This window comes from Platalea leucorodia, assembly GCF_965183815.1.
Source record: "Platalea leucorodia genome assembly, chromosome: Z".
NCBI lineage: Eukaryota > Metazoa > Chordata > Aves > Pelecaniformes > Threskiornithidae > Platalea > Platalea leucorodia.
This window is the reverse complement of record NC_138858.1, coordinates 65,620,593-65,647,955: the sequence shown is the minus strand read 5'-3', so window position 1 is coordinate 65,647,955 and position 27,363 is coordinate 65,620,593. Positions and strand designations below refer to the sequence as shown.

At 38.8% G+C, this 27,363-nt stretch overlaps 1 protein-coding gene across 1 annotated transcript in view; it reads right to left on the bottom strand.

Annotated features, from left to right (window-relative positions):
- The window catches only part of KCNN2 (potassium calcium-activated channel subfamily N member 2), a gene marked incomplete at both ends in the record, with an annotated part of 75,511 nt that overhangs the window by 3,336 nt on the left and 44,812 nt on the right, over nucleotides 1-27,363 (bottom strand). Inside the window, 3 exons of the mRNA XM_082335626.1 lie at nucleotides 3,534-3,661; nucleotides 6,200-6,310; nucleotides 21,289-21,430. Of these exons, the coding sequence (XP_082191752.1) occupies nucleotides 3,534-3,661; nucleotides 6,200-6,310; nucleotides 21,289-21,430 (381 nt within the window). The remainder of the gene's footprint in view (nucleotides 1-3,533; nucleotides 3,662-6,199; nucleotides 6,311-21,288; nucleotides 21,431-27,363) is intronic.

The window sequence follows — 27,363 nt, the reverse complement described above, 5'->3', positions numbered from 1 at the left end:
TACTCTGCCTATTTCTCAGTGATGGTGTTACTTAGAAAGCTAGTTTAAAGAAAGCTTTCTTGGAGATATTCCAAAATCAGGAAGTTTCTGTTCATATCATTAGTTACCAAGTATTTCCTTTCACATCTAGGCTAACCGACATGAGAAAATAAATTGTGAAAGGTGAAATACCTTTTAAAAAACAGGGAAATAGCTCTGTTAAGGTAGAAATCAATTGTTCACATAAAATTGACATTCCAGTGGCTTGTTACTGGAATGTCATACGCTCTTCTTCCCTTGGACACTTCCTTCAGAGCACGAAATAAATGCAGATTGTAGGAATGGTGCTTTCAGAGGCTATGAGCTGGAGCTATTCTAAAGAAAAAAATATGGAGGAGTCTCCAAGGTATGGAGTCATATCATTACAGTCTCAGAACAGAATAATTACTTAAAGGTAAGCTGTAATGAAATGGTGAATGGTAGCCCTAGTGTTTTGGTGAGCATCTCAAATAATTTTCGGAACATGTGTTTTCTGCTTTTCTTAAGATTCATTGACTCATCTGTTTGCCAGTTCATATTTTAGTTTTAAAATTCCAAGAAATCCATTGTTATTTCAGCAATACGAGTACCAGCTGACACCAACAGGATAATTCCTCGTGGTAACCAACCCAATACCTATCACAGACTGTAAAAATGTATCTCTAGGTAATGGCAAGTCTTTAGCTGCAGCAGCCGGATTTAAAGAAAACTGTCAGACTTTCGTTCCTAAATTCATTAAGAGAAAATATGAAACATCTTGATTTTATGAACTTCACTTATCACAGCAAAAGATCATGATTCTGGATCGCGTTTCCATGGCAGCAATCAGACCACTGAAGTTCACAAATAAAGACTCTATTTTTTGCATGCAGACAGTGGTAAATTCTGCAGACTTAGAAAGGAACAGCTTATACAACTTACTTCCGAGCTCTATTTTCATTTTGTTGAAATAAAAAGACAAAACAAAAGAAAACAAACTGTAAAATATACTAAAACAACCAAATGAGCACAGTGGGCTCGATTCAGCAGGTGGGAAGTCCTAGGGAGTTGGTACTTCTTTCAGTTAGTAACTGCCTGAGGTGGAGTCTAACTCACTTGCAGTCATTATGAAGGAACCTGCAATAGCTTCAAAACCTTCCAATTCACTATCATCTGTAGACTTTCTTATTCATACAATACTTAAAATGCCTTTTAATAGTATCATCTAGAGTGATGATTTCATCTTATTTAGTGTGCATGAGAAGCAAAAAAGACCCAGACCAGCCGAAGGCCGTTTTAGAGCTGTGACTGTGAGTTTGAGACTGTTATCATGATCTGCTTTGGTTTCTTGTATAAAACTGGCCCTGAAACTCCACTCCCTTTTTTTCTGTCTCCAGTGAAGTGGTTGGAAAGGTGAAGGAGGGGGACCAATAAAAAACTAAGAATCCAGAAAGACAGAAAAGAGCCACATACTGCCATGAGTCACTTGAGAAAAGTTCAAAGATGCAAAGGGACCAAAAGTAATTTGCACCCATCTACTCTGCTACAGCTGGAAGAAAGCAAACTGCTAGAGCAATGTTTTCATCCATGGCACATTCTTCAGCATATTGAGAAAATGATCCTTTTTTTTTTTTTTTTTTTTTTTTTTGCTTAAATACAAAAGTTTTGGGAATGGGATGCAAAGCACTAAATGACAGAGGGAAATGCATTATTAACATAGCTATTCAAAGTCTGGCTGGCACAGCTAGGAAAAAATTACTGCTGCCACCTTCTTCACCCCACCTGATTAATGAATTTTTAAGGCAGGTGCAGAACAACACTTTACATCAAGCTCTTCAGGGCTTGAATGATATATAAAGCTGCAGATCGAGCCTGCTGTGCTTTTTAGATTCTTCTCTGAAAATGTGTGTGCACACACACACAGAGACACACACACACACAGACAAAATAAATAGCAAAGTTAAAATGTTAAGGAATAACCTTTGCAATCAAGCATTCATGTCCAGCAAAGGATGCACCGGATATGCCATCCTCTATCCCAGAACCCCTGCCATTCCTCTCCGCCTCCCAATCCTTTAAGCTAAGCAGGATGACCAAACTGGGAAAATACACTTTTTATATCCACATAAAAATGCCTTGACTTTTGTCATCTTTTTATTCCTTTAAGTATTTCTGCAATAGCACAGTGACATTTAATCCTGCAAGTTTGCTAAATATATTATAGGAATTGAGGTTTATAGAATACTTCATACCTTAAGCTTAGCTACCCATTGCTTTAAAACATTGCTATGAAACAGAGAAACAATGACTGTTAGCTTAAATTTACTAATAGGAAATATAATAACCTGGCCTTTCTTTCCTGTCTCTCCTGCAAGATGACACATAGGTGTTCTTTTCATGATGGATGCTTCCCTCACATCTCCTCACACGCTGGATCAGACACAGACCCACACTCAAAAGTTATCAAAACATGAGTTTGAAATTAAACTTACTTAATTTATCTACATCTCCCCAGTATCTCATGGAAACTGATTTCACAGACTGTACAAATGGCTGCATCGGGCTGGATGGGGACATTGAATAGAGCAGACAAATAGTGGCATGGGTCCTGATCATTCCTCAAGAAGAATCCTGGGGACAAAAGTCTCTTTTTTTCTCCCATGTAGTCCAAGGAAAAGTAACAGAATCGTTGTCCAGTTCTACTGATTTTGATGTGCTTTATGACAAATATGTATTATGAATTTTAGATAAATACTTATAGTCTGGCAATACCATAATTCAGCTTAATCCTACTCGTGGTTACAGTTCTCAGGCTTGCTTTCAACCCCGTAAAATTTCAGTAGTGGAGAAGAACTCATCTAAATCATGCCAGAGGTGCTTAAAGGTCATGTCATGACTGTTGGCATATACTCCCAATTTTCTAGAACAGATGTCAGGGGTCATAGCTGACATGACATAACAACATTTGATTTTATGCACTGAGAATATATGGTGGAGAGAGGTAACTAATTGCTGTTGGGCTGTACAGCAACGCTTGATGCATATTCTTTTCATTAAACTCTACTCATAGGCTCTCTTCTATCACATCATTCTGATTTCAAATTATTAAAACATCTACTACAAATGAAACTTTTTTCATTTTCTTCTGTCTATTGTAGCTTGTATCTTAGAACCTGTAAGCAAATACGTACCGACAAAGGATAGTCTCAGTGGCAAAAGACAAAAGATAATTCAAGAAGCATAGGAAACTTCTAAAAAAATATAAACAAGTTTGATTTACCCCATATTGGACATACACAGCCAGCATACTTTGTTATTTTTTTGTAAACAGGTAATATGGTAAAACATTAACTTTGTCTTATTCCTAGAGAAAAATTGACCTCAAGAGCAATGTTCTGTGAAGGGGGAGAGAGAGAGTGGTGGGGGAGAGAAGGGAGGGGCAGAACGGGACACAGGGACTAAGAGTGACTATAAGGGAGAGGGAAATTAAGAGAGAAAACACCGGTAGGGGAAAACCAAAGCAAAATAGTACTTACTGATGAATAGCTTGCAAGAATTTGCGTTGATGTTTCCTTACTTTCGCATGGTCTATCTTTTTAACCAGCTTTGTGTTTTTGTAAATTAACCATGTTTCCCTGAGTACATTGGCCGCTGCATTTTTCACCTGTTTAATAAAACAAAAACACCAGGCTGACAAAAGCAGCATTATGTCATGCTTTATCTCTTCTGGTATAAACTCTTTCTAAAGCACTTAAGACCCTGCCTAACTGTAGGAAGTGGGTACATCAAGAAGCTGCAGCACTGAGGGCAGAAAGCAATAACTGAACCAAGGGGACTGCTGAGCAATTTCCCTGGTGCTTATAAAAATGATATTGGGACCAGCTCTCTTTGCATCGGGGAATAATTTGTCCCTCTTTAAAGAGTTAGCACCATTTGGTGTTTATGGCAATATAAATTACAGTGAGGAAATACTAATGCATTATCTGTATGGTAATTAACTAAATGTGTTTAATAGGATCATAAAATTTTTCTTTTTCTTGTTCTATGGTTAGTACCTCTTAATTCTCTTAGCAATTTAACAGTCTTTTAAATTTCTAGAGCTGTTGGAACATACTTTTTTTTCTTTTTTTGTTTACATTTTTATTCTTGTTTCTTTTTTACCATTCTCTGAGGAAATGAAAAAAATTCTTGTCAGTTAATGTGGCCAGTGTTCTGTTTCATAAGTGCTTTGAATTTGTTTTTAAATGAGGCTTTCCATAAAATGTTAAAGATAAGAGTACCTACAGTTCCTTCTTAGGCCCTCCAAAATTTTAAAGAATGCTTGAAAACAACAGACAAAGGATTGCAATGCAATGTTGATTAATGACAGAACAACTAGGTTACTTGCAAAGGAAAACTGTCCTTGTTAATAGGTATTTTCTCTCCCTCCAACTTTATACCATGTCAGTCACTGCAGCATCAGAGCTAAGTCAATGTCTAGGTAAAGGCATTGCAGGAATGCCATGCAGTAGCGCTTCTCAGCAAGAGGAAACCACCTTGTACCTCTAAAAGTGTTGGAGAACCTTGGTCCTGACTTCAGTGGAAGCACTTAGAGACCTCCTTGCAATCTCTACCTAGTCCTTGTATTTCCACGAGCCATGGCTATCTTCAGGCTGTGAAGAAACCTCTCCAGTATCTGTGTAAACAGTTTGTGACCTGATGTGCATCTCAGATTTGTTTTCTTGGTTTGCTTTTCATGTGCTTTTTGTTTCATGAGTTTGAAGCTACTGAAGCACCACATGTGGATACCATATTAGGCTGATATTTAGATTTATATGAATGATAGCTGAATAAAATAAACTTTAAAAGCACAAATGAACACCAGATTCAAAATCTGGCCAATCTTTACAAAACCTTTTTCCCTCCTGAAAGACATTTTGAGTTTAGCTGTCGGATTACACTAGAAAAGTGCCTGTGTTAGGAAGGAACAAATTGTTGTCTGTGGTCTAGTATCAACAAGACCTTAACTGACTATAACAGGAGTGTAAATCAACAAGCTCAGATACACACCTCAAGTCAGACACCCTTTATACCTGTATAGGAACTGCCTTCCCATTCATCCTTGGTCTTTCCCCACAGTGACTGCTTAGCAGAGATGGAGGATGTTACTGGTGAACAGCACAGAAATGAGGGAGCCAGCACAACCACAGCGGTGTGCTGATGTGTCCTGGAAACACAGCATGCAGAGATGTGACATGGCTCTCCGCAGCAGAGGACCTGTGGCAGCGCAGCACTGCACTGCTGCATGGAGCTGTGCTGAGGCAGCCAACCTCCCTCCCGCCTGGAGCAGAGCCGTGGTTTCCAGCTCAGGCGTCGACATCCTTCTCCACCCACCAGCAGGGAGAAGCTCTGCTGAGTTCCTGTTGTGAGTGTAAAGGACCTTCCTCTCTGTATTGGCTCTTCTCAATAACAAAGACTAAACAAGTTGAGAGGACTGTGTAGCTCCTACTCGTTTTCTTGTTCCCTCAACACTGACTTGTTTTATTTCAATACAAGATTCCTATTGCCTTGTTTGCTGCAGTCTTTAATTTTCCAAGATTTTATTGTAATTTAAATTCTATTTCATAAGGAAAATTATAAATATTTTTTATGAATTCTAATGATTTCTAGAGGGTTTTTAAAAATAACCTCTTCTAAAAATATTATTATCTACAAACATCTTTCAAGGCACTTCAGTACTGTGTGCTGCTGAGTGAACCCTGTGTTGAGCACACAAAGCGATTGTAAAGACTGTCTCACTCACAAACTATGAATATGTCTTTTTCTTAAGAACATCCTTCATAGCTTGAAATTCTTGTATATATCAGTCATTTTTTATTTTAGCTACAAAAATTTTATATATTCTTCTCATATGCTGCATGGAATTTTTTTAGTTTAATATAAGTCTTTAGTTTCAGAGCATTTAACTGTTAGTTATATCAATTATCTTCCAGTTGCAAGAACCCTCTATAGAAGAATATTCGCATCCTCAAAATCTGATAAGGACTCGCAGTTGCCATCAATTCAGAGAAAAGCCCAAGGCATTCAATTCCTCCTCCTTGCAAAATCACACCTGTGAAAAAGTTCAGTAGGAGAATGGAGCAGGAGACTATTTAAAAAAACAAATGCAGAAATAAATTAACACACATTTCCTTTTCAGTTGTGAATATAAAGTGTGACTTACTCTTTTAGTTAGCTGGGTGTCCATCATGAAATTATGCACATGTTTTTCAGCTTTGGTAAGTTCTAACTTCCTTGCCACCACAGCTACCACCAGTGCAGTGCACCCAGCACCCTGAAAACAATAAAACAAACCCCCAAGATGTTAATACTGCATTTTGCAGAGTTGTAGTGGAAATTTTTCCTTTGCTGTAGAAGTATGGCAGGCATCAGGTGATTCATCCCTGGTAAATATATTGAACATGCTACAGCTATTTCAGTTCAGAGTAATAGGAAAAGTCAGTAATTACAGGCTGGTAAACTGTCAAGGCATCAAAATAATTAGTGAGCAGCATCATTTAAAAGTTCTGCTTTTTTTCCTGCAGGGGTTGAAAATTTGAACACATCCCATTTCTAGTGCAGAAACAAAGGGGGTGATCAAAACAACTTTTAAAGCCCAGAATATTAGTAAATAAATGCAGAATACCCTGTTCTTAAAAATTGTCTCAACATTACAGCAATTGCTAAAGAGGAAATAAGATTAGATTAGTATTTAGCATACAAAAAAAGAAAAGTTTCTGAGGATTTTCTGTAGGGCCTAAAAATAATCGTAAATTTAGTATTTAATCACTTTAGTATACTTCCCTGTTGATCTATAAGTCCTTCAACAATCTTTTCCTATAGTATTTTCATATATATATGTGTGTGTATATATATATATATTTCCATCACGCAGCACGTGCGGGACAATCAGGGCATCAGGCCCAGTCTGCATGGGCTCATGAAGGGAAGGTCCTGCTTGACCAACCTGATCTCCTTCTATGACAAGATGACCCGCTTGGCAGATGTGCGGAAGGCCATGCATGTTGTCTACCTGGACTTTAGTAAAGCCTTTGACACTGTCTCCTACAGATTCTCCTGGAGAACGTGACTGCTCATGGGTTAGATAAGCGCACTCTTTGCTGAGTAAAAAACTGGCTGAATGGCCGAGCCCAGAGAGTGGTGGTGAATGGAGTCAAATCCAGTTGGCAACAGGTCACGAATGGTGTTCCCAGGGCTCAGTATTGGGGTCGGTTATGTTCAATGTCTTTATCAATGATCTTGATGAGAGGATTGAGTGCACCCTCAGTAAGTTTGCAGACGACACCAAGTTGGGCGGGAGTGTTGGGCAAGACATTGAGGTGCTGGAGAGTGTCCAAAGAAGGGCAAAAAAGCTGTTGAAGGGTCTGGAGAAGAAGTCTTATGAGGAGTGGCTGAGGGAGCTGGGGTTGTTTAGCCTGGAGGAGGCAGAGGGGGGACCTTACCGGTCTCTACAACCACCTGAATGGAGGTTGTAGCAAAGTGGCGGTTGGTCTCCTCTCCCAGGTAGCCAGCAACAGGACGAGGGGAAATGGCCTCAAGTTGTGCCAGGGGACATTTAGATTAGGTATTAGGAGAGAGTGGTTAGGCATTGGAACAGACTGCCCAGGGAAGTGGTGCAATCACAGTCCCTAGAAGTGCTCAAAAACCATGTGGATGTGGTGCTTAGGGACATGGTTTAGAGGTGGACCAGGCAGTTAGGTTAATGGTTAGACTCGATGATCTGAGAGGTCTTTTCCAACCTTAATGATTCTATGATTTTATGATTGTATGATTCTATTTCTGCTTATCTTATTACCATTTAAAATAGCACACATACACAAGACCATTTCTTCAAAACTTGGATGGAGAAAGTAACAATTTTCTAATTTGTGCTGTGTATATGTATGCATATGCATGTATATACATGGACATGCATGTTCACAACAGGCCAAAGCCAGCAGGTGCCTTTGAAATGACAGTGCCTTTACCGGTATCACAAATTTAAATGTTTTTTGCAGGGGGAGGAAAGGAAAGGAGGCTAAAATGAGCCAGGTAATAAAACACATCTAGAGGTATCATTTACACTACTAATAAATTCTGCTATCAGTCTTTTTTTTTAAACATATCTTTATAGGTTCTTTTATAAAAAGTACAAAAATCCCATTAAATATATGAGGCTGTGTTTAACTTGCAGGTTCACCCCAATCTAGTCGTTATTGCACCTGTGTCAGATACTCTCCAGTGTAAAGCAATCTTGTCTTGCACATTGTAGCTTACCACATTTTCATTTGCAGAGCTTTCTTCCACTCTTTCTGTGTTTCTCCCATTAATTTACTCTCTCTCCATTCCCCACCTCTATAACTGCCTTACTCTCTCCAGAAAATCCAGAAGAAATCTCTGAATCTAGCTTCCAAAATGCAAATTCCATTAATAAACACATAGAGACTGAAAAATAAACTAACTCATTGGAAACCCTTATTCACATAGTGTCCTCAAAAAAATGAATCTGTTCTCTCTGCTTACTTACGGAGGCACCCGATGAATTTTGTGAAAGTCTCCAGCTAATTAATTCTCCATTCCCCTGGTAGATTGTTCCAAGAAATCCATCCGCTCCCTCACAAACACCTAATTTTCTGCAATTAGTTCTCACATATCAAAGCTTCTATCCCCAACAGCTCTCAACATTCTCTTGAATGAATCCCTTGTAATTTTGCTGCATTTCCTGCTTTTCTCCTGTCCTCAATACTAAGCTTTCCAGCTTTGCTGTTTCCTCTCCCTCTGTTCTCGAACCCTGTGTCAACAGAGGTTCATGGAAATTTACCTGAAGTCTTGCTCTCTCTATGCGATGAGTCAAAATGGGGCTATAAGTTCCTTTGCTTCTCCAGACCCAGCTAAGAGTTAAAAAGGAAGAAGACAGCCAATGCAGCTTAAGGCTGAGCACTTCAGAAATGCACTGAGCCTTCTGAGAAGAGGACTAGGCAGAAGATGCTCTACCATATGCCCTACCACCCCAGAAAATAAACAGCTCTCCTTTGGTCTCCTTCCTGTGAAGGAGGGCAGGAGGGAAGAGCTAGTATGCAGAAGACTTATCCGAGGGAAAATAAATAAATGACCCCATACAATAGCAAGAGCATGAAGAGAAAAGCAGATATATTTTGGCCCTGTATTTCAGGATAACCGGGGCCAGATGTTGAATTAATCACATAACTTGAGTTCTGCCTGCTTACAGCAAGAATGCTAAAACAGATCAAGATTATTAATACAGACATCACTGGCAAAGTGGCACAAAAGAGCTGTTTATCCCAAGTTACCAGGGGTGAGAAATACTAGATCCCCCTTCCCAGCCCCACCAAAAAGTCTAGAGGAATGCTGACAGACAAAAGGAATTTGGTTTGAACTGAAATTATTCCAGTGTTTGTGATTAACTCTCATGCTTTTTCAGAGTGGCACAGCAGTTATAAGGGCCAAACACTGTTAAAAACAGTAGCTTTATATCTCACATGAAAGACACTGCCTGCAGCAGCAGAATATTGTCACCGGCAAGCTATGACAACCACCTCTATGGTGTATATGCACTGCTATCTTCCTTATCTCCAGAACAGCTTACTGCAACGGCAAGGTATTCTAGATTCAGGTTACCCCTCTTGGCTTTGTGAGATATGATGGGATCTCAGGATATCAAAATGAGCTCTTTTAGCACTTCTGCAAAAGAAGGAAGTATTATATTATCTGCATGTTCAGGTTTTGCAGTACCTTGAAGGAGAACAAATTACGCTCATTCTTTAAATAACTAACAGCTTACAGAAGTAAGATTGAAATTCCCCTTATAGTACATGATGCTAACTAATATTTTAAGTTACAGTGCTCTGCACTATTATATGTCTCCTCTAAAGATCTCAGCATCCTTAAAAATACTAATAAAGTGAGAATTATTCCAAAGTGCAGAAATGAAATAGAGGCAATACAGTTACTTTAAAATGGGAGCATCATAAGCATCATACGTGCCATGTTTTTGAATATCCTGATGCACATGAAAATCAGTAACATGAATTCAATGAATTCATGCTTATATGCTCAGGTTTTTTTCTTGTATCAACACTACATAATGCAGCAGCTACTTTTTTATTAAAATGAATTAGGCTAAGTAAAAGCACCACGATAATTATTTCAAAAAGAAAGGCTCTTTTGAGAATAAAATTCTAAAAAGTCTTACATATGATTACTGCATTTTATAATTTCCAACATCATTCTTTTTATACTGTTTTGAAGTAAATAATAAACTAAATCACTGCTTCACTTGCTTAGCTTTCAGGAGAGTTATATATTATGCAAAGGAAATGAAAAAGGCCAGAATGTATATATTTTGAAGTATCAAGGCAGTAATTAATTCTATTTGAAATTTGCACTCCTCAGTCAGCCTCCTGTCCGCCTCTTGCATTACAGAGTTATTGTAGTGTATTTTGGCCTGGTAAGCAGGCTGATTTTAAGGGCACTTACAACTTCCAGTATGTCAAAATTTGAGGAAGAAGAGAATGAAAGAATGAGTATTCATAACATTCCCTCATCAGTCCACTGCAGCTTTAGCTAGAGATGTATATATCTGAAAGCCACCAACTTCTACCCCATTGAACAGTCCATTCAAGGTGTGGCTAAAGTAAAAGATGAAAAAGCACATGTCAGATTTCAAAGAATTAAAAAGCATCAGTTTGTGCTAGCTAGGAAATGTTCATAACTATGTACATCAGAACTAGAAGGTCTGACTTAAGACTATTTCACAAGAAAGGGAAAAATGGCCAAAAAATTTACTTAATTCACGCTGACTATTCAGATTTTCAGTGATGTCAGGTAAATTTGAAAAACAGACAATTCAGCTTTCACAGTTTCTCAAAATTGCAGGCTTTTTTCCTATGTAGAAAAATTTTGTATGTGTTCACATTAAATGAAGCATTAAACAGTTACAAGCTGTGTTGACAATTTAGACACAGCTATTAAAAAACCTGGACACAACTTGTTACAACACATACAGTGCAAGCAACTTGGGCAAGACAAAGTTAAACTATATTGCTCGTTTGCTCCATTTAATGGAAACAGGTAATAACAGAATTAACCATCCATTAATTTGATTTCTTTCAAGTACTCTATGATCAAGGGTTTGCCAGCAGCCACCAGCTTTAAAAGCTGATCTACCTGAATTTTTCTATTTTCCAGAAAGCATGTACAGGCTGAACAAACTTATCGACTAAACCAGGAGAAGCCCTTAAAGATCACAGATTTAAAAATGGGCTTCTCTAAAACGACAAGACCAGGACTCCGCTGATGAGATGAGCAATGCCTATTTTCTGTTTGCAAGGATCTGAAGATGAAGCACTTGAACCTTATCCTGAATGCACAATATTTCTTGCTTGATACGAAATGGTGCATATTAGTCTTCAGTAAAAGCAAGTCTGAAAACAAACATATGACACATCCTCAGTCTTTCAGTTGGGCAAAGCAACAATCACTGGACTGCACAGTAGCATCAGATCTCTGATGGTGATGTAAAACTCGGATTTGTGAGCAGTACAATCTTGAGGCACAAGATTTACAGCCATTTACACCTGACAGAACTCCCCTTGACTGTCAATCTGTTTAGCTGCTTTCCTATATGAAAACATTTTGATGTATCTGCAAACACTTTAGCACATTCTTCGTCTCTATAATTCTACACATGGTGCTCCTGTTCAGGACAAAGAACAATGCCTTAAGTTCAAATGTTCATGCAGGTAAGCAATAGTCCATGAAAACCCTCCTTTGGTACCCTCTTTGATGCCCAGAATCCAAAGTAAGTTTCCCTCATAGAAATAAGTGTATGTGGGTATTTGACTCGCGTATATACTTAGGTGCTTGTTAAACAGTAGTAGGCTAATTATTTTCTCAGTTACACAAGCCTAACTGATGACTGATGTTCCTTAGAAAAATGAATGGAAGAACAGACTAAGTTGAGGGAAAAAATAAGAAGTCAACAGGCATTGTCTTTTTGACATCAAGCCCACGCTATCTGAAAACAGCAAGAGAAGAAAGGTAAAGTTAATTGTTATTTTAAGTTATACTTTAAATTTAGGAACTGAACAAAATGCTTAAACACACCCTTCAAAACAAAATAACTATTACTTGGTGTTATCTTTCACTTTACCCCTAGGCATCATAAACTGCAGCTTTCCCTATATTTCTGCACAGTTTCTCCTCTTGGCACTTAGTTCTGAATTATTGCAAGCTTCCTTTCATCTGCTTCAACAAAGCAAATTATCTCTTTCTTAGCCGTATCAGAGATCACTGCAACAGCTATTTTCTTTGCCTGTCATTTTTACTACAGTACTGTGCTCTGTGTCCATCTATTCCCTTCCCTATGGCATCACATACAGAACATTTGCCCTCAGTTGCAATATTATATGACTCCAGGCTCTTCCATCTCATCAGTATGGAAGCAACGGATTTGAGCTCCAATAAGCCCTTTCAGACAAAATCCTTTGCATCATCTCTTGACTTAGGAAAAGCTCCCTGGAAACACGTACATAATCTAATACATAGTTTTCTTTCAAACTCCTCCCCATCTTTTTTAGGATATCACTTACTACAAAGCCTAGCAAAACCAGTGAAGGTACTTAAGATTCTGGTGTACCAAGATCACTTCTTTTGATCCTAGATAATGCTTCATTGTTTCCCACTCTCTTTGCTGTATGGAGATAGTAAACTGTTCAGAAATTTGGACTATATATTTCGACTGTCTCTATACAGTATTGGTATCAATAGGATCAGGTGTTAGAATCCTAAGTGCCACAGGAATATAAATAACAATAAATAAAGATGGTAGGTCTGTATTAACCAATTATACTGTACACACCATAATAGTAGACCTGACTTTGCCTTTTTTCTCGTTCAGATCCTTCTGTGGTTTACCGAGATTATGTATCAATATACTTGTTATATACTATACCAGCTGACATGCCTTTAGCGGTCTAATCACAGTCCTCTGTCCTGCTCTTCACTGATGCAGCCTACCCCGAGCTTTCTGCTGTTATCAACAGAACGACCAGACCAAAGCTGACTAACTTAAAGTTACCACACAGAATTTTACATTATGGTAAACCATAGCAGACATACCCATGGCAGCTAGAGGGAAAAAGCTGGTGGTGCCCAAAGTATCCAATGAGGGTGAGACTATGAAGTTTGGACCAAGACCATGCCTCTCCTACCGCTCAGAAGTGCTAAGACTGAAGGTTCACACTGGTGCAATACACAGTGACTGCAAAACTGCAGTGTTCAGGCTTCAATAAAGTGTAGCATTACATCTAACATTCTGGTAAGGGTCCAGTTTTAGTGATAACCAAAGAGAGGTGCTTGCAACTCTTCAACTAAAGGCAAAGAATGGTTAGCACTGGCTGATAAGCCACAGCATTTGGTTAGCAGAGAAACCCTGTACTCCTCCAAGTAAACACTGGCGTTTCCACTTGGTTCTTTCTTTGGTAAGGTTCCAAAATACCTTTACAAGACAACAATGAATCGCTCCATTTCTGCAACTCCTGGAGGTCATATATATGTCTGGAGGGTGCTATTGGTGAGAAAGGAAGCAACACTGTGTATCAATGTCTCAGCTGAAAGTCTCCTGGCAGCTTTGGTTTACTGGACTGGAAGTGAAGTGCGGTCTTTAGTGCTGTAGTTGTCACAAAAATGTCCCTCTATACTTGCCTGTAGCTGAAAGAAGGCAGTTGCCACATTTCTTGCTCATTTCCCTTGGGATCCACTGAGGGAGAGAGAAGGTCCGCTTTGCAGACATAGGGTTCTGGTGGGAAATTTAGCTCTGCACCAGAAAAGGCACAACATTCCTCCTGCTGCTCTGCATAAAATGAAAATCCTGTAAGAATTTAAACAGGTACTCTGTTCATTTGGCTCTCTAGAAGTTGGACTTACAGGATCATCAGGGAAGGGGAGAAAAAAAAAATCTTGCTTTAAGTAAAAAAAAACCTCTCCAAAACAAGCAATGCAAAAGTTGAAGGAGGAATCCATCCACAAGACAGACAGAGGCTAGGGAAATGGTAGTGTATAAATGTGTTCTTGCATTTGTCATTGTTTTCTGGGAGAGATGTGTAACCTTGCAACACTGAAACAAAATAGGATGAGTAATAGGAAAACAACTATGCCATCTCAGCCAAAAAGGCAACCTAAAATAGTTTTGCATTATTTATACTTTCATATATTCAATATTTGCCTGTCTACTATTGTCTTCATGGGAGTTTTTCTGCACCACTTAAACTTCTAATCTATACAACAGCAGATGAGCAGATTCCTTCACTTCTAATTAGTCCATAAGGTTTTTAGCAATGTTGCAAAAATAAAAATTATGAAGAGCATTAAATGTCATATACAAATATGAAATTGCTTAAATACTCCCAGACACAGTAACGGGTAGTGGTAGCGAGGGTGAAGTAAATTCCTTATCTTGAGTAATGCAAGCTGGGTACTGGGAAAGGCTTCTGAGACAGCACAGAAAATGACGATTTATAAAATGGAAACAATCTCTCTGCTACAGGGGAACCTATAAATGATAGTAGTGTTAATTCAGAGAAGCCCAAGAACTGAATGGAGGCTCCTGGGAAACCTTCAACGGTCATAACAGCTAAAAAAACCCTGCAGATCAAGACAGTTTCTGCTGATGTGCAAAAAACTTTTTTGCTGAGCAAGGAGGTGAAATCTGATTTCACTAAATAAGCAGGCTCAACAGCCTACAACACTGATGGGAAACATTAGTTTAACGATTCAGGATGACAGCTATCGACGATGTTCTTGTCCAACACCTGTGTTGTAAATACAAAAGTTTCATGAGAATACCTGTAAAAATATATTAAAATTGCTGTATTAAATGTGAAGTTATTGCAGATGAAACCAAACCAAATTACATTTTTTCAAAACAAAGCAGAAGTTTTGCTGTAACAGTTGTCAGCTCCAGTCATATCTATGTAAACAAAGATACCATGGGACAATTGCTCTTCATTCCAGCCAGTAACTGACTGCCTTGAACTTGCTGAAATGCATTTGTATCACCTAGCTAGACCTAAGTGGGGAACAGTTCCCCTGCCCTCTGACACTTCAGAAACTTCCTTGCTCTACTGGTATGAACTGAAGACCTTCCAAGGGAGGTTTTTTCCTTATTTTTTCTAATTCTAAAAGAGGGTTACACCTTCCAGGAGATTTCGTTTACTCAAATGGAGGTAGAGCCTCTGCCTCACATTTCAGATTACTGGCCTAACCACTGCTGCTTCAGGAATCACTCTCTGGAGCTTCTCATCTCGATTTTGATCATCTGTTTTTCTTTACTTCACTTAGAAATTTCATCCCAACAAGCTATAGCCATAAAATAATCCCAAACTATGTTTGTTCCTTACAAAAGTTTCCGTTTTGGCAATCTTGTGTGCTGGAACAACAGCAGAGGAGCTGAAGGATTTCTGAACAGCCCAACTTTTAATAGCTTCAACACTAATAATTCAAGCATCATTAACTGTTTTCTGCATATTACATTTCTGCTTGTCCAGTTAGGTTGTAGTATGTTAGAAGGAATAAACACAATCTGTTCTGAATCCTGACATCACTTATATTTATTATTAAATTCTCAGAACCAACTGAATTAAATTCTTCCATATATCTGAGACATGGACCCGAGGTGCTACCAATTTGCATGAAAAGCTTTTCATATTTTCCTGTATTCTCAGGGAAGTAAAAACTGAGCTGTGTTCTAGATTTTTGCAGTTCCTCTAGTAGGCTTCTCATCCACAAAACTATTCACCACATTGCTCTGACCTTTTACTACCAGATACTAGAAATGATAAAAATATTATAGATTCTTGATCAATGTGCAAAATGTTCTAGGTAAACCTTTAAATAGCAATACAATCTATTATTCTTTTACTGTTACTACAGAAAATTGAGTTGCTTTTATCAGTTCAACCATAGGTATCTACCCACAATGCAGCATATTAGTCTTAATCATACCTTTTTAGCTCTTTTAGTGTAATTCAAAATACATTTTTCTGTTACATAAACAGTTATGTGTTTCTGCAACTCATTACAGAATTAAACAATGTAAACAAATGTTTTCACAAAAAATCCAACGTTTTAGGCATTATTAAGAAAAATAATTTATTACCTTTTCGTATATTATCCATAGAAAGTTCTATAAAATAATTTTTGTATTTTATTGCTCAAATCTCATGTTTACCTTTTTCTCTTTTTCAGGAATCATCCCAGAAGATCTGCAGCCAATGTTAACTGTTCACTTAGAATCCCCTTTTTTTCCTCTTTTTCTTACAATCTAGTAACTTAAATTTCAAAGATGTTACAGTTCAGATTTTGCTACCAATAAAAATCATATGGTTCAAAACCATACTACTGTAGGTGCCATGTTCCTCTTGTAGATAGTTCTCGGTATTTGTTGGTAAGACCAGGCTGAGTCTGAGATAAAACTGTACACAGACACCACAATTGAAGCTTAGATGAAGAGTCCCCTATTCTCAGAAACACCTCATCCTCATCACTTTTTTCATGATGCATAGGAAAGGAATTGTAATTCTTTCGAACTAAATGCAGACTTCCACAAGGACATTAAAAGCTATAGCATGAGAAGCATTAAAATCAGATCTGATTAATTTTTGGTTCACCATTTAGAAATAATAAAAACTACTATCCTTAAGGCTGGGTACACATGGACTGCATTGCGACTACTGTAATAAGAATTCTTCACCTACATGAGTGGTGTTCAAATCCTGTAGTTAAAAGGTGTTACTTAAAAATTTTCCAAAAGAAACATCTAATCTTGTCCCTCTCTATGATGCAAATTTAAGAAAACTTTCCTAATATACTTGGTTCTTTCATAGGCTTAGCAATCTCTTTGGAGTTCATTTCAGTAACAGAAGTATTTAAGCTGCACTTTCAGCATTAGGGAGGCAGACACTCCGAAATGATAGTGATTTCATTTAAAGCAATCTTCATCCAAGCTATAGCCAACCACCCTGTGCATCCTGTGACAGGACAATTGCAACTCATCCATCCCTTTTATTGTAGCAACATAGATTTGACCTACTAGTTCTCCATGTCTGCTTCTAACTGTTGGCAGTTGGCTCTGAAGGAAGATTCTGCATCCTTAGCTTTGCATCACGCAATAAACGCACAAGCTCTCCACATAATGCTGGACGTAAAAGGGAAAGAGTCCTTCTCAAACCTTGCAACAGATCCTTGTATTTGGAGTTGGAAGAATGGATTGTCATTATTTTATCTTGTGTAGGTACAAAAACTTACAAAGATCTGTAAAAACTATCCATCTCACAGTCAATAATTATGCATCTTCCCATATCTTTTCACACTTACCGCCTCCTTTCACTTCTACCAATTCCTACTTCCCTTCTTTAAATTTTTCTAACTTCATTATACTCCTCATAAAGCAAGGAAAATTTGGCAAACCGCCCCAAGGCCCTAACTCCAAAAAGCCATTAAGGAGGTGGAAGTGCTGACTATATAAGCAGTTTCACTTAGCACCAGCACAAAGTTGTCCACCTGTACCTTAGCTCAGCCTGCTGACCACGATCTGCGAGATCTGCTTGGGTGTGCGCTGACAACCATGGACGGCATCCTCAGTGGGCAGACAAACCTCTGACAAGCTGCACATCATGGTGAAGATGCCATAGGTCTCCCCATCTCCTCTCTACCCTGTTCTCATAATAGTGACAGCACTGACATTTCTATTCATCCATCATGCTCTTGCAGACCTACCTAATGCATACAGAGGGCAGAGGACACATTTGCTATCTGATTTATAGTCCACCTGGCCTATAGTCTACTACTGCTGCCTAGTGAAATCTCACTGGAAAAACACTGATAGGTAATTGAGTTGAGGTACTCAGTTCAGTTTCACTTGCCTGTCTGTAAAGCACCTCTGCGTTAACCCATGCCATCATGCTGTGTCAGTACTTTCATTAAAGTTTCACATATTTAAATGCTTTGCAAGATCAAAAGGTAAATTGTTCAGTATGACAGTACATATTTTTTCAGTATTTGCCTTCTTTCTCATTTCTTTTTTTATTTTTTCTAATGCATCAATCAGACTGCTGGCTAACTCTTACTGATTCTCAAGGCTTTTTTTCCTTTTGGTATAATCTGAATATGTGTAAAGATTTTCCTATTTTCCAGCAGTTTGCATCTGCAGAATTTAAAAGATGCCACTTGAACCAGTACGTCAAGATAGCAGTAGCTGTAGTTTTAACAGACAGCACAACTTGGTGCCATCAGCAGGCTGCATAAAGTCTATTTCCAAGGCTGGAGCACAATGCAGGGTTCAGCCTGCGCAGTCCAATTTCCATTGCACAGAAAGCAATTCCTGGGGCAGAAGTGGGAGGACAGCCAGGGTACCTGAGCGCTCCCTCCATTAGGATCAAGACACTGAAGGAGCCCTCCACGAGCCACTAGTTTTGCAAAGCCAATATTAACTCTTCAGTGGTCTGTGTAACTACCCTTGCATTCAAAAGTATTTCCATTTATTGTCCCTTCCACCCTTTTTAACAGGGACCTTATCCAAAAGCAAAAACTCAGTGGCATTTGGTATTGATCACACTAACCCAACAATGCTACTTCAGATGCTAGGGAATTATATTTTCCCTCTTAAAATCACATATATGGTTTGATTTTATTTGTTACATTCATTCAACAACTATCCTGGTGTATCTTTTAATTAGACCATCAACCACTCCTGTTGAAATAAAAATCTGTAAGTCTGTTCCTTTAGGATCTTACCTTTTCCACAACAAACATTAGTTAGTGTACAAGTTTCAGAAGAGTAGCTGGTTTAAAGAATTATATTCAAGACCTATAAGCTTTTTGGTATTGCAGGTTAGGCTGGAAGATATTTTATTATCATGTTCACTGTTTCCTACTTCATATCTTTCAGATCTTTTATTAAAAAAAAAAAGAAATAAAAGAGTAATTTCAACATCTGACTTCCTCCCATTGCTTCATAATTTTTTTCTCAAAGATGACGTTTGCCAAAGCCGTATGGTGGATCTCCTTTAAAATATAATTAGGGGTCAGGCTTTCAGTATTGTTTTACCTATCATCATACACTAGCTACGTGGCTCACTTTTTGGTTAAGAATGCTTTCTGTCTCTGGAGGTATTTATCCCAAACTCATTACCATGAGGTGCTGATTGGAGCCTTCATGCTTCCAAAGCAGCTGCAGAATTTTTATTGTAAAAAAACAATCAAAGGCACGAAGGTGAGTATCATCCATACATTTTACAAGTCTTGTTTCAGTTGTGAAAAAGAAACGCTATGTATGTAAATGGTACATAATAATCAGTACTTTAGTTTTTCACCAAAGCAATGGAAGAAACCACCCTAAATAATTTTACATCTGAATCCAAATGGTGCTATTATAAGCAAAATGACAAATACATCTTAAAATTTCAGCTTCTATGTGGTTCATTCAAAGGTGTATAGAATAACATTTGCAATAATCTGGCGTCTGTTTTTCTGATTTCCTTTTTACCTTGTTTTCATCATAATAAAATCATAAGCCTAACCACAGCTATTCAAAATAACAATCCAGATGCTATCATTTGCACTAGCATAAATGCAATAGCAGTGTGAAAACCACAAATGACTAGTATCAATACTACTATTCTCATTGCACTTCTGCAGGGCTTTGAAGGTCCTAAATTTCTCTTACTGTGTTTTTTTCATAATGAAATGCTGAAAAGTGCTGAACAATTTGAGTGAACAAAATTATCTGATACCTGCATCATCAGGTATTTGCTTCTCATTTCTAAACAGTGCCTGGGAAGAAGGAAAGCTTTTTAACAGGGTTCTGTCCCCATTCTGCACATCCCCGTGGCCATACATACTGCTTGTCCTCCTTTTTTCATAATGAACTTATGACCACATTTTATTCTCTCTGGCAGCAAAATCCAGCTCAGAAAGAGGAGCAAAGGCAAATACCCCAGAAGATGGCAGATTTGAGCTTAGCCAACAGCCTTTAAAAAAGCTTTCTGAGTCATTCCTCTGCTTTCAGCCTGTACCTTCCAACTACATTGCAAACTCTGTATTTAAGGACATACGCATTTGCCACCACCGGCAAAATGTACTGGAAGCCTTTCTCAATAAAGGCCAATGACCTGAAACCTGTCAGTTGTTTTTTTTTTTTTTTAAAAAAAGGCATTTGCAAAAAAATTCTTCAACATTACAAAAATGCATCGATCTATTTTAATCTTTGCACACAAAATACACTCTTAGAAATGAAAATTTTACCAAAACACCTGTTCAAAAGTGGTGACTATTTGACACCATTTGTTTTCAGCCATAATCCCAACATACCTGTTTTAACAGAAGGTAGATATTGGAGCTGCATTACATATGATCAATGGCAAAAATTCAGAAACATTTATATACAGTATATATGATGCTCATTTCGCCCTTCTCATTCACAGGGACATTTACATAGGAGTTGATATAAATAAAAGTTGTAGAATGCACGGCTTTTTTACTTCTAATTTACTGTAGATATGCATAAATTCCCCAGACATTACAATCCGTCACCTTACTCCTGCCTAACTTTGACCAAATGAGGCAATACAGAAAAATTAAAACCAGACATTAAGTACAGTTAATAAATATTTACTGAATATGCATGGACCAACACTTGCTGCATTGTATCAATGGTAACAAAAACTCTTACAGTGAAAATTTTACTACATAAATCCACTTAAAGCAATGGAATGCTATGGATAGTATGTTATTTGACTTACAAGAAATAATGTAGAAAACTACACTCAAGCAAAATGCTTTAGGAGATTAGCTACCATCACGTTTCTTTGTTTGTGAGTAACTTAATTTTAAGAAACAAAAGTCAGAACTGTAGATTCATTATTAGAACTGGTCCAGTTACACATGTCCAAAGATAATTGAGATGATATGATACCTTAACATTTAATGAAAGACTATTGAGATTTTGAAGCTGCGAATTATGTCAGGGTGGAATTTATTTCTCTGTATTTCATTACAGAGCTGCTACATTTTACCTAAAGAAGAAGAAAGCCCTCAATTCCATTACCAGGAATGAAAGACCATGGCAATGGTGCAAGTAAGTATATATGCTCTACAAGCCAGAAAATAAGTATTTCTTTATGACTACCACAAGTTTCAGGATTAATTGCAGCAAACTTAATCTCATATCCAATGAATAAATTCAGGAACACTTACCATGATTCCAGTGAGTAAACAGACTCCTTTCCCACAGTATGTATTAGGTACCATGTCACCATATCCAATGGACAGAAAAGTTATTGAAATCAACCACATTGCTCCAAGGAAGTTGCTAGTAACATCCTGTTGATCGTGGTACCTGAAAAGAAAAAGAAAACAATTTCTTTATCATGAAAACTTTTCTTAAACTTTTGTGTTGTCAGAAAGAAATCTCATTAACTGGTCATACAACCATTAGTTATTTCCTTTTTAAAAGCAGCTATAAGGAATTAAATAAAACTCAAATACAATGACATCAGCAGTAAAGAAACAGAAGGTACAACAATAGCACCAGTAGTAGAAATACTCAGGATGGTTTGTAGTTCAGTATTCTGTTATTATTATTAAAATAGAAGAAACCTTGTTTTTTAATAGAATCTCTTCATCAGGGGTACAAGTCCTGCTAATCCTCTGCAGCAGCATAAGACACTACTCTTATGCCCGTCTAGTTGCTGCAGTCTGAGGCAAATATGAAAGTCAGAAAAGGATGTGTGGGCAAGCAGACAGCAGAGCCCATCTCCATTTCCTTGGCCTAAATTTAAGTCTGTGATTGGAAATCTAATCATGAACTATCATGTAAATGCTGACTTGGACAACCTAAGAGCTTCCCTCTCCTTCAACATGTTCAAGCTAAATAGAAAAGTATGCCATTGTACTTCTTATCATCAAAAGATAAAATAGAATAGACTATTTCAGTTGGAAGGGACCTACAACGATCATCTAGTCCAACTGCCTGACCACTTCAGGGCCGACCAAAACTTAAAGCATGTTATTAAGGGCATTGATCAAATGCCTCTTAAACATTGACAGGCCTGGGGCATCGACCACCTCTCTAGGAAGTCTGTTCCACTGTTTGACCACCCTCTCGGTAAAGAAATGCTTCCTCATGTCCAGTCTGACCCTCCCCTGGCACAGCTTTGAACCATTCCCAGGTGTCCTGTCAGTGGATACCAGGGAGAAGCGACCAGAACCTCCCTCTCCATTTCCCCTCCTCAGGAAGCTGTAGAGGGCAATGAGGTGGCCCCTCAGCCTCCTTTTCTCCAAACTAGTCATACCCAGAGTTCTTTAGCCACTCATCACAGGACATGTCTTCCAGACCTTTCACCAGCTTTGTTGCCCTCCTCTGGATGCATTCAAGGACCTCCATATCCTTCTTAAATTGTGTGGCCCAGAACTGCACTCAGTATTCAAAGTGAGGCTGCATGAACACTGAATGCAGCGGGACAATCACCTCTTTTGACTGGCTGGCTGTGCTGTGTGTGATGCTCCCCAGGATGCTGTTTGCCCTCTTGGCTGCCAGGGCACACTGCTGACTCACATTGAGCCTGCTGTCAGCCAGCACCCCCAGATCCCTTTCTGCAGGGCTGCTCTCCAGCCACTCCTCTCCCAATTTATACTTGTACCTGGCGTTACTCCATCCTAGGTGCAGAATCTGGCATTTTTACTTGTTAAATTTCATCCCATTAATTATTGCCCAATACTCCAATCTATCTAGATCCCTCGGCAAGGCGTCTTGTCCCTTGAGAGAGTCAACAGCACCTCTCAGTTTAGTATCATCAGCAAACTTGCTAATGGTGCATTCAACTCCTGCATCCAGATCGTTGATAAATATATTAAACAGAAGTGGCCCCAGAACTGAACCCTGAGGAACATTGCTGGTGACCAGTCGACAGCCAGATGTAGCCCCATTCACTATAACCCTCTGAGCCCTGCTGTTCAGCCAGTTTTTTACCCAGTGCACCGTGAACCTGCTCATCCTGCAGCTGGACAACTTGTCCAGAAGGATGCTGTGAGGGACGGTAACAAATGCCTTACTAAAATCCAGAAAAACTTCATCCACTGCCTTCCCTTCATCCACTAGGTGGGAGATCTTTACCTTAAATATAGTAAAACCTCCCTTTTGTGTTAAGTCAGCTATTAAGTGTAATTTCCTGATGTGCCATTTGTTGTCTTAGTTTTAATATTCTAGAGGAATATGTTCTTTTTCCCTTACAAAGAAAACAAGTTCAGATGAATAATCTAGTCTGATCAACTGGGAAGCCATAAGAACATGTTTTAGGGCTAAAATCTGTTGTCACCACTCACTCTGTGGGGGAAAAATAGCCTAACGTAGGTGGAATTTTGCTCCCTGGACAGAGTAGCTCTGCAACAGAGACTATCTGTGGCAGCCACTGCAGCCTCAAGGTTGCAATAACCCCTGCAGCTGCCGTGAAGACTCAGGTTAGCTATCTATGCTGTTGGATCCTCAAGGGTATTATTTTAACCAGTTCCTAAATCTGTGTCTCACAGTGGGTCACAGAGGGCCATTAGGGAATTAGTTCACAAATCCGTAAGCAACCTGCTTTCCACAACTGACATAGTTGCTTCAGTTTTCTTCCTTTCTGGACTGCAGTCCCCATGACGGAGAAGGAACGCAGAGTGAGCACAAAGACACTCTCAGGAAATTCCCTATTCTCTCACTTGCAAGACAGTCACTATAAATATTTGCAAAATGCCTTCTTCAAAGTCCCACCTATGTCCTGATGGTTACAACAACCTAAAAACTCTTTGACTGCCGGAGACTACAGCAAATCACTCCAAAGAAGTCTGTTCCACTTTTCACCTGTACTCTCTCCTGGTGTCAGTGTTGTCTTTCTCACATCCTTTATACAAGCTTTCAAAGGTTTTTTGTTCTGCATCTACAACAGCCCACATTTGTAGCTCCTAAGGATGACAGTGACACAAATAATGATAACCACAACAGCAACAAGAGTAGTAAGAAAAACGACAGCAAATTTGATTTAACTCATGACCACAGAGTTCTGTACAACAAAAAGAGATCTGACGTTGTTTTTTTTCCAGTCTGCACTGAATATTATGGATTTTATTCTCCACTTAACGAACACAGCAAATAACGTCTGTGAAATATATGGGTGCAGGGAGAGAGACACATTCACCCCATCCAGGAAGCAAGAAGAAAGCCTATGTATCATGCAAGCCCTTACAGAGCATCATGTAAGTGATATGACCTAGAGGCTTTGGATGAGCTTCACAGAAGGGCGCTAAAACCACAACACATATTCTAAGGCCCAGTTAAATACCTACAAATGCTTACATAAATATTTATAATACTTTTCTTTAAGGCTCCTCTTTGGGTTTTGAACCTGGCCATTTCCACACTTCAGACAGAAAACAGTTTTCCTATGAAGATGAAAATGCAATGCAATGCTTTTGATTTTTTCTACATTTTTGTCCAAATAGTTACATCCTGACAAAATTTCAGACCCATGGTGATAATTCTAGAAATCTTGATACGACTGAAAACAGAACATTCAAATCCAACTCAGTAAGTTCCTGAAATAAACATCAGTTTCACATAAAGAATGCCAAAACCTCTCTCTTGAACAATACAAGAAAAGATAATGGAGTCTTTATCCCTTTATTCTCCTTTACCCATGCCAGAAAACACAGAAGCCAATTTACACATAGACCATTTAACAAAGGTGACATAGAGTTAAATTTTAAAAAGCACAACAGTAGTTTTTCACGTTTCATTGGAGACATGGATCTTAATTAGTAAGGTCCCCTAGATGAAATATTCATTAAAACCATCTGCATCCATATTTAGTAGCACACTTCAAGGACCTGTTCAAATGTTTTTATCTTGTTAGCTCAGTGCTCTTGGATTTCCTACTCTGAAAATTTCACCTAGTTGTGATTTTAAGGTTATAGTTCAGCAATCAAATGGTGCACACTTAATTTAAAAATCATCATTAATACTTATGACTTTACTGTGATTAAGAAACAAATGATACTTTGTATCCTTTCTATAGGCTCAACTGCTGAAGCATGGCAAAGCATGCAAATTACAACCTAATTTCCTCTTTCAACAAAACCAAAAATCTCTTTTTCTGTCACAACAGTACAGGGAAAGTCAAACGAATGACTTCTCAAGTTAAAAATCTGTAAGTAAAGTATAGACAATCTAAAAGGGGTGTGTGTGTGCGTCACTGTCCTGATAATCCCATAATTTCTATGCCAGATTTATAGGAAGGTGGATTGTTTTTGTCTTGTTTTTTTGCAACCACACTCATGATTTTTGAATCTCTGTGGTTAGTAATTCTGGTACATGCCTACATGCCTTCTGATTTTCATAAGATTACAGTTGTGCTGGCATACGCTTCCAGGTGCTCTGCTATGTCATTAGGCACCACCATCGCTTGGGATTCAAGCCAGAATGAGCAAAGCCAGGGGAGTCTTTGGCTACCCTGCATCCACCACCAGGTAGCAAATTACTACATCTATATCAAAACAAGAAAAGCAATTTCCTAACCAAGTAGGAATTGCAATGTCTTATTTGTACGTCCACGGGAAAGGCTGAAAACAAGCATTGGAAGCATTTACACTGCTTTGTTTTGAGGAGGGGGAAAGAAATCTACTTACCTACTTTTTGACTTGCTTTAAAGTTATCACAGCCCTAAAGACCGAACTTCTCCATTTATGCAAGGAATACCAAAATGACCACAGCAGAAGTTACGCTTTCACATGTTTTTCCATCAGTACACCTCTGTCGTGGTTTAGCCCCAGCTAGCAACTAAGCACCACATAGCTGCTCGCTCACCCCTCCCCGCTGGGATGGGGGAGAGAATCGGAAGAGTAAAAGTGAGCACACTTGTGAGTTGAGATAAGAACAGTTTAATAATTGAAATAAAATATTCTAATAATAATAATAATTATTAGAATAAATTGTAATGAAAAGAAAAATAACAAAAACAGAGAAATAAAACCCAAGAAAGACAAGTGATGCAAATGAAAAACAACTGCTCACCACCAACTGACCAATGTCCAGCCTGTCTCTGAGCAGCGGCCACACCCCAGCCAACTCCCCCCAGTTTATATGCATGACGTCATATGGTACAGAATAGCCCTTTGGCCAATTTGGGTCACCTGTCCTGGCTGTGCCCCTTCCCCATTTCTTGTGCACCTCCAGCCTTCTCATTGGCAGGCCAATATGAGAAGCTTAGAAGTCCTTGACTGCTTAGTAACAACTAAAACATCAGCGTGTTATCAACATAATTCTCATCCTAAATCCAAAAAACAACACTCTGCCAGCTACTAGAAAGAAAATTATCCCAGCTGAAACCAGGACAGTATCCACCCTTTATTCTATACCATCTACATCATGCCCAGGTCCCACACTTTCCAATACATTCCAGTTCATCACCACCACTTTTCCTGTCTTTTGATATATACACACAGATATCATTCCCTAAGTCTATGGGCCATCGCTCTAAAACGTCTGCTGGGTTCATTTAGTCCATGACTTTGGGCTCCATGTGTCATTAACAGTCCTTCAGGGCAGGAGAAATGGTGTGTGGTTTTGGATTGTAGCATGCTGAAGCCAGTTCTGGTTCCATCACTGCTGCACTTCTCTGGTTCTATCAAAGTTCATTCTTCATTAAGCTGGGTGACTCTTACTGTAACACCATTGATATGGCATATAGCAACCATAGTAGTGCTGACATACAGTATTATATACTAGTTAACATCATACAGTTCAGTTCATTGGCTATTCTCACCCAAAATCAAGTCCCCTTGAGGTACACATCAGAATTCCCATCCTTCTGCATCACCCACCAAGTGTACTCAGGTCCTTGAGCAAAAGCAATCCTATGGATGGGCTTGCCTTTGCTCAGGGAAGAGGGGGAGAATGTGCTGGTTTTGGCTGGGATAGAGTTAATTTTCTTCATAGTGGCTAGTATGGGGCTATGTTTTAGATTTGTGCTGAAAACATTGTTGATAATACAGAGATGTATGCTTCTCACACCACCCCACCAGCGAGCAGGCTAGGGGTGCACAAGAAGTTGGGAGGGGACACAGCCAGGACCCCAACCGACCAAAGGGCTATTCCATACCACAGGACATCATGCTCAGCAGTAAAAGCTGGGGGAAGAAGAAGGAAGGGGGGACGTTCGGAGTGATGGCGTTTGTCTTCCCAAGTAACCGTTACGCGTGATGGAGCCCTGCTTTCCTGGGGGTGGCTGAACACCTGCC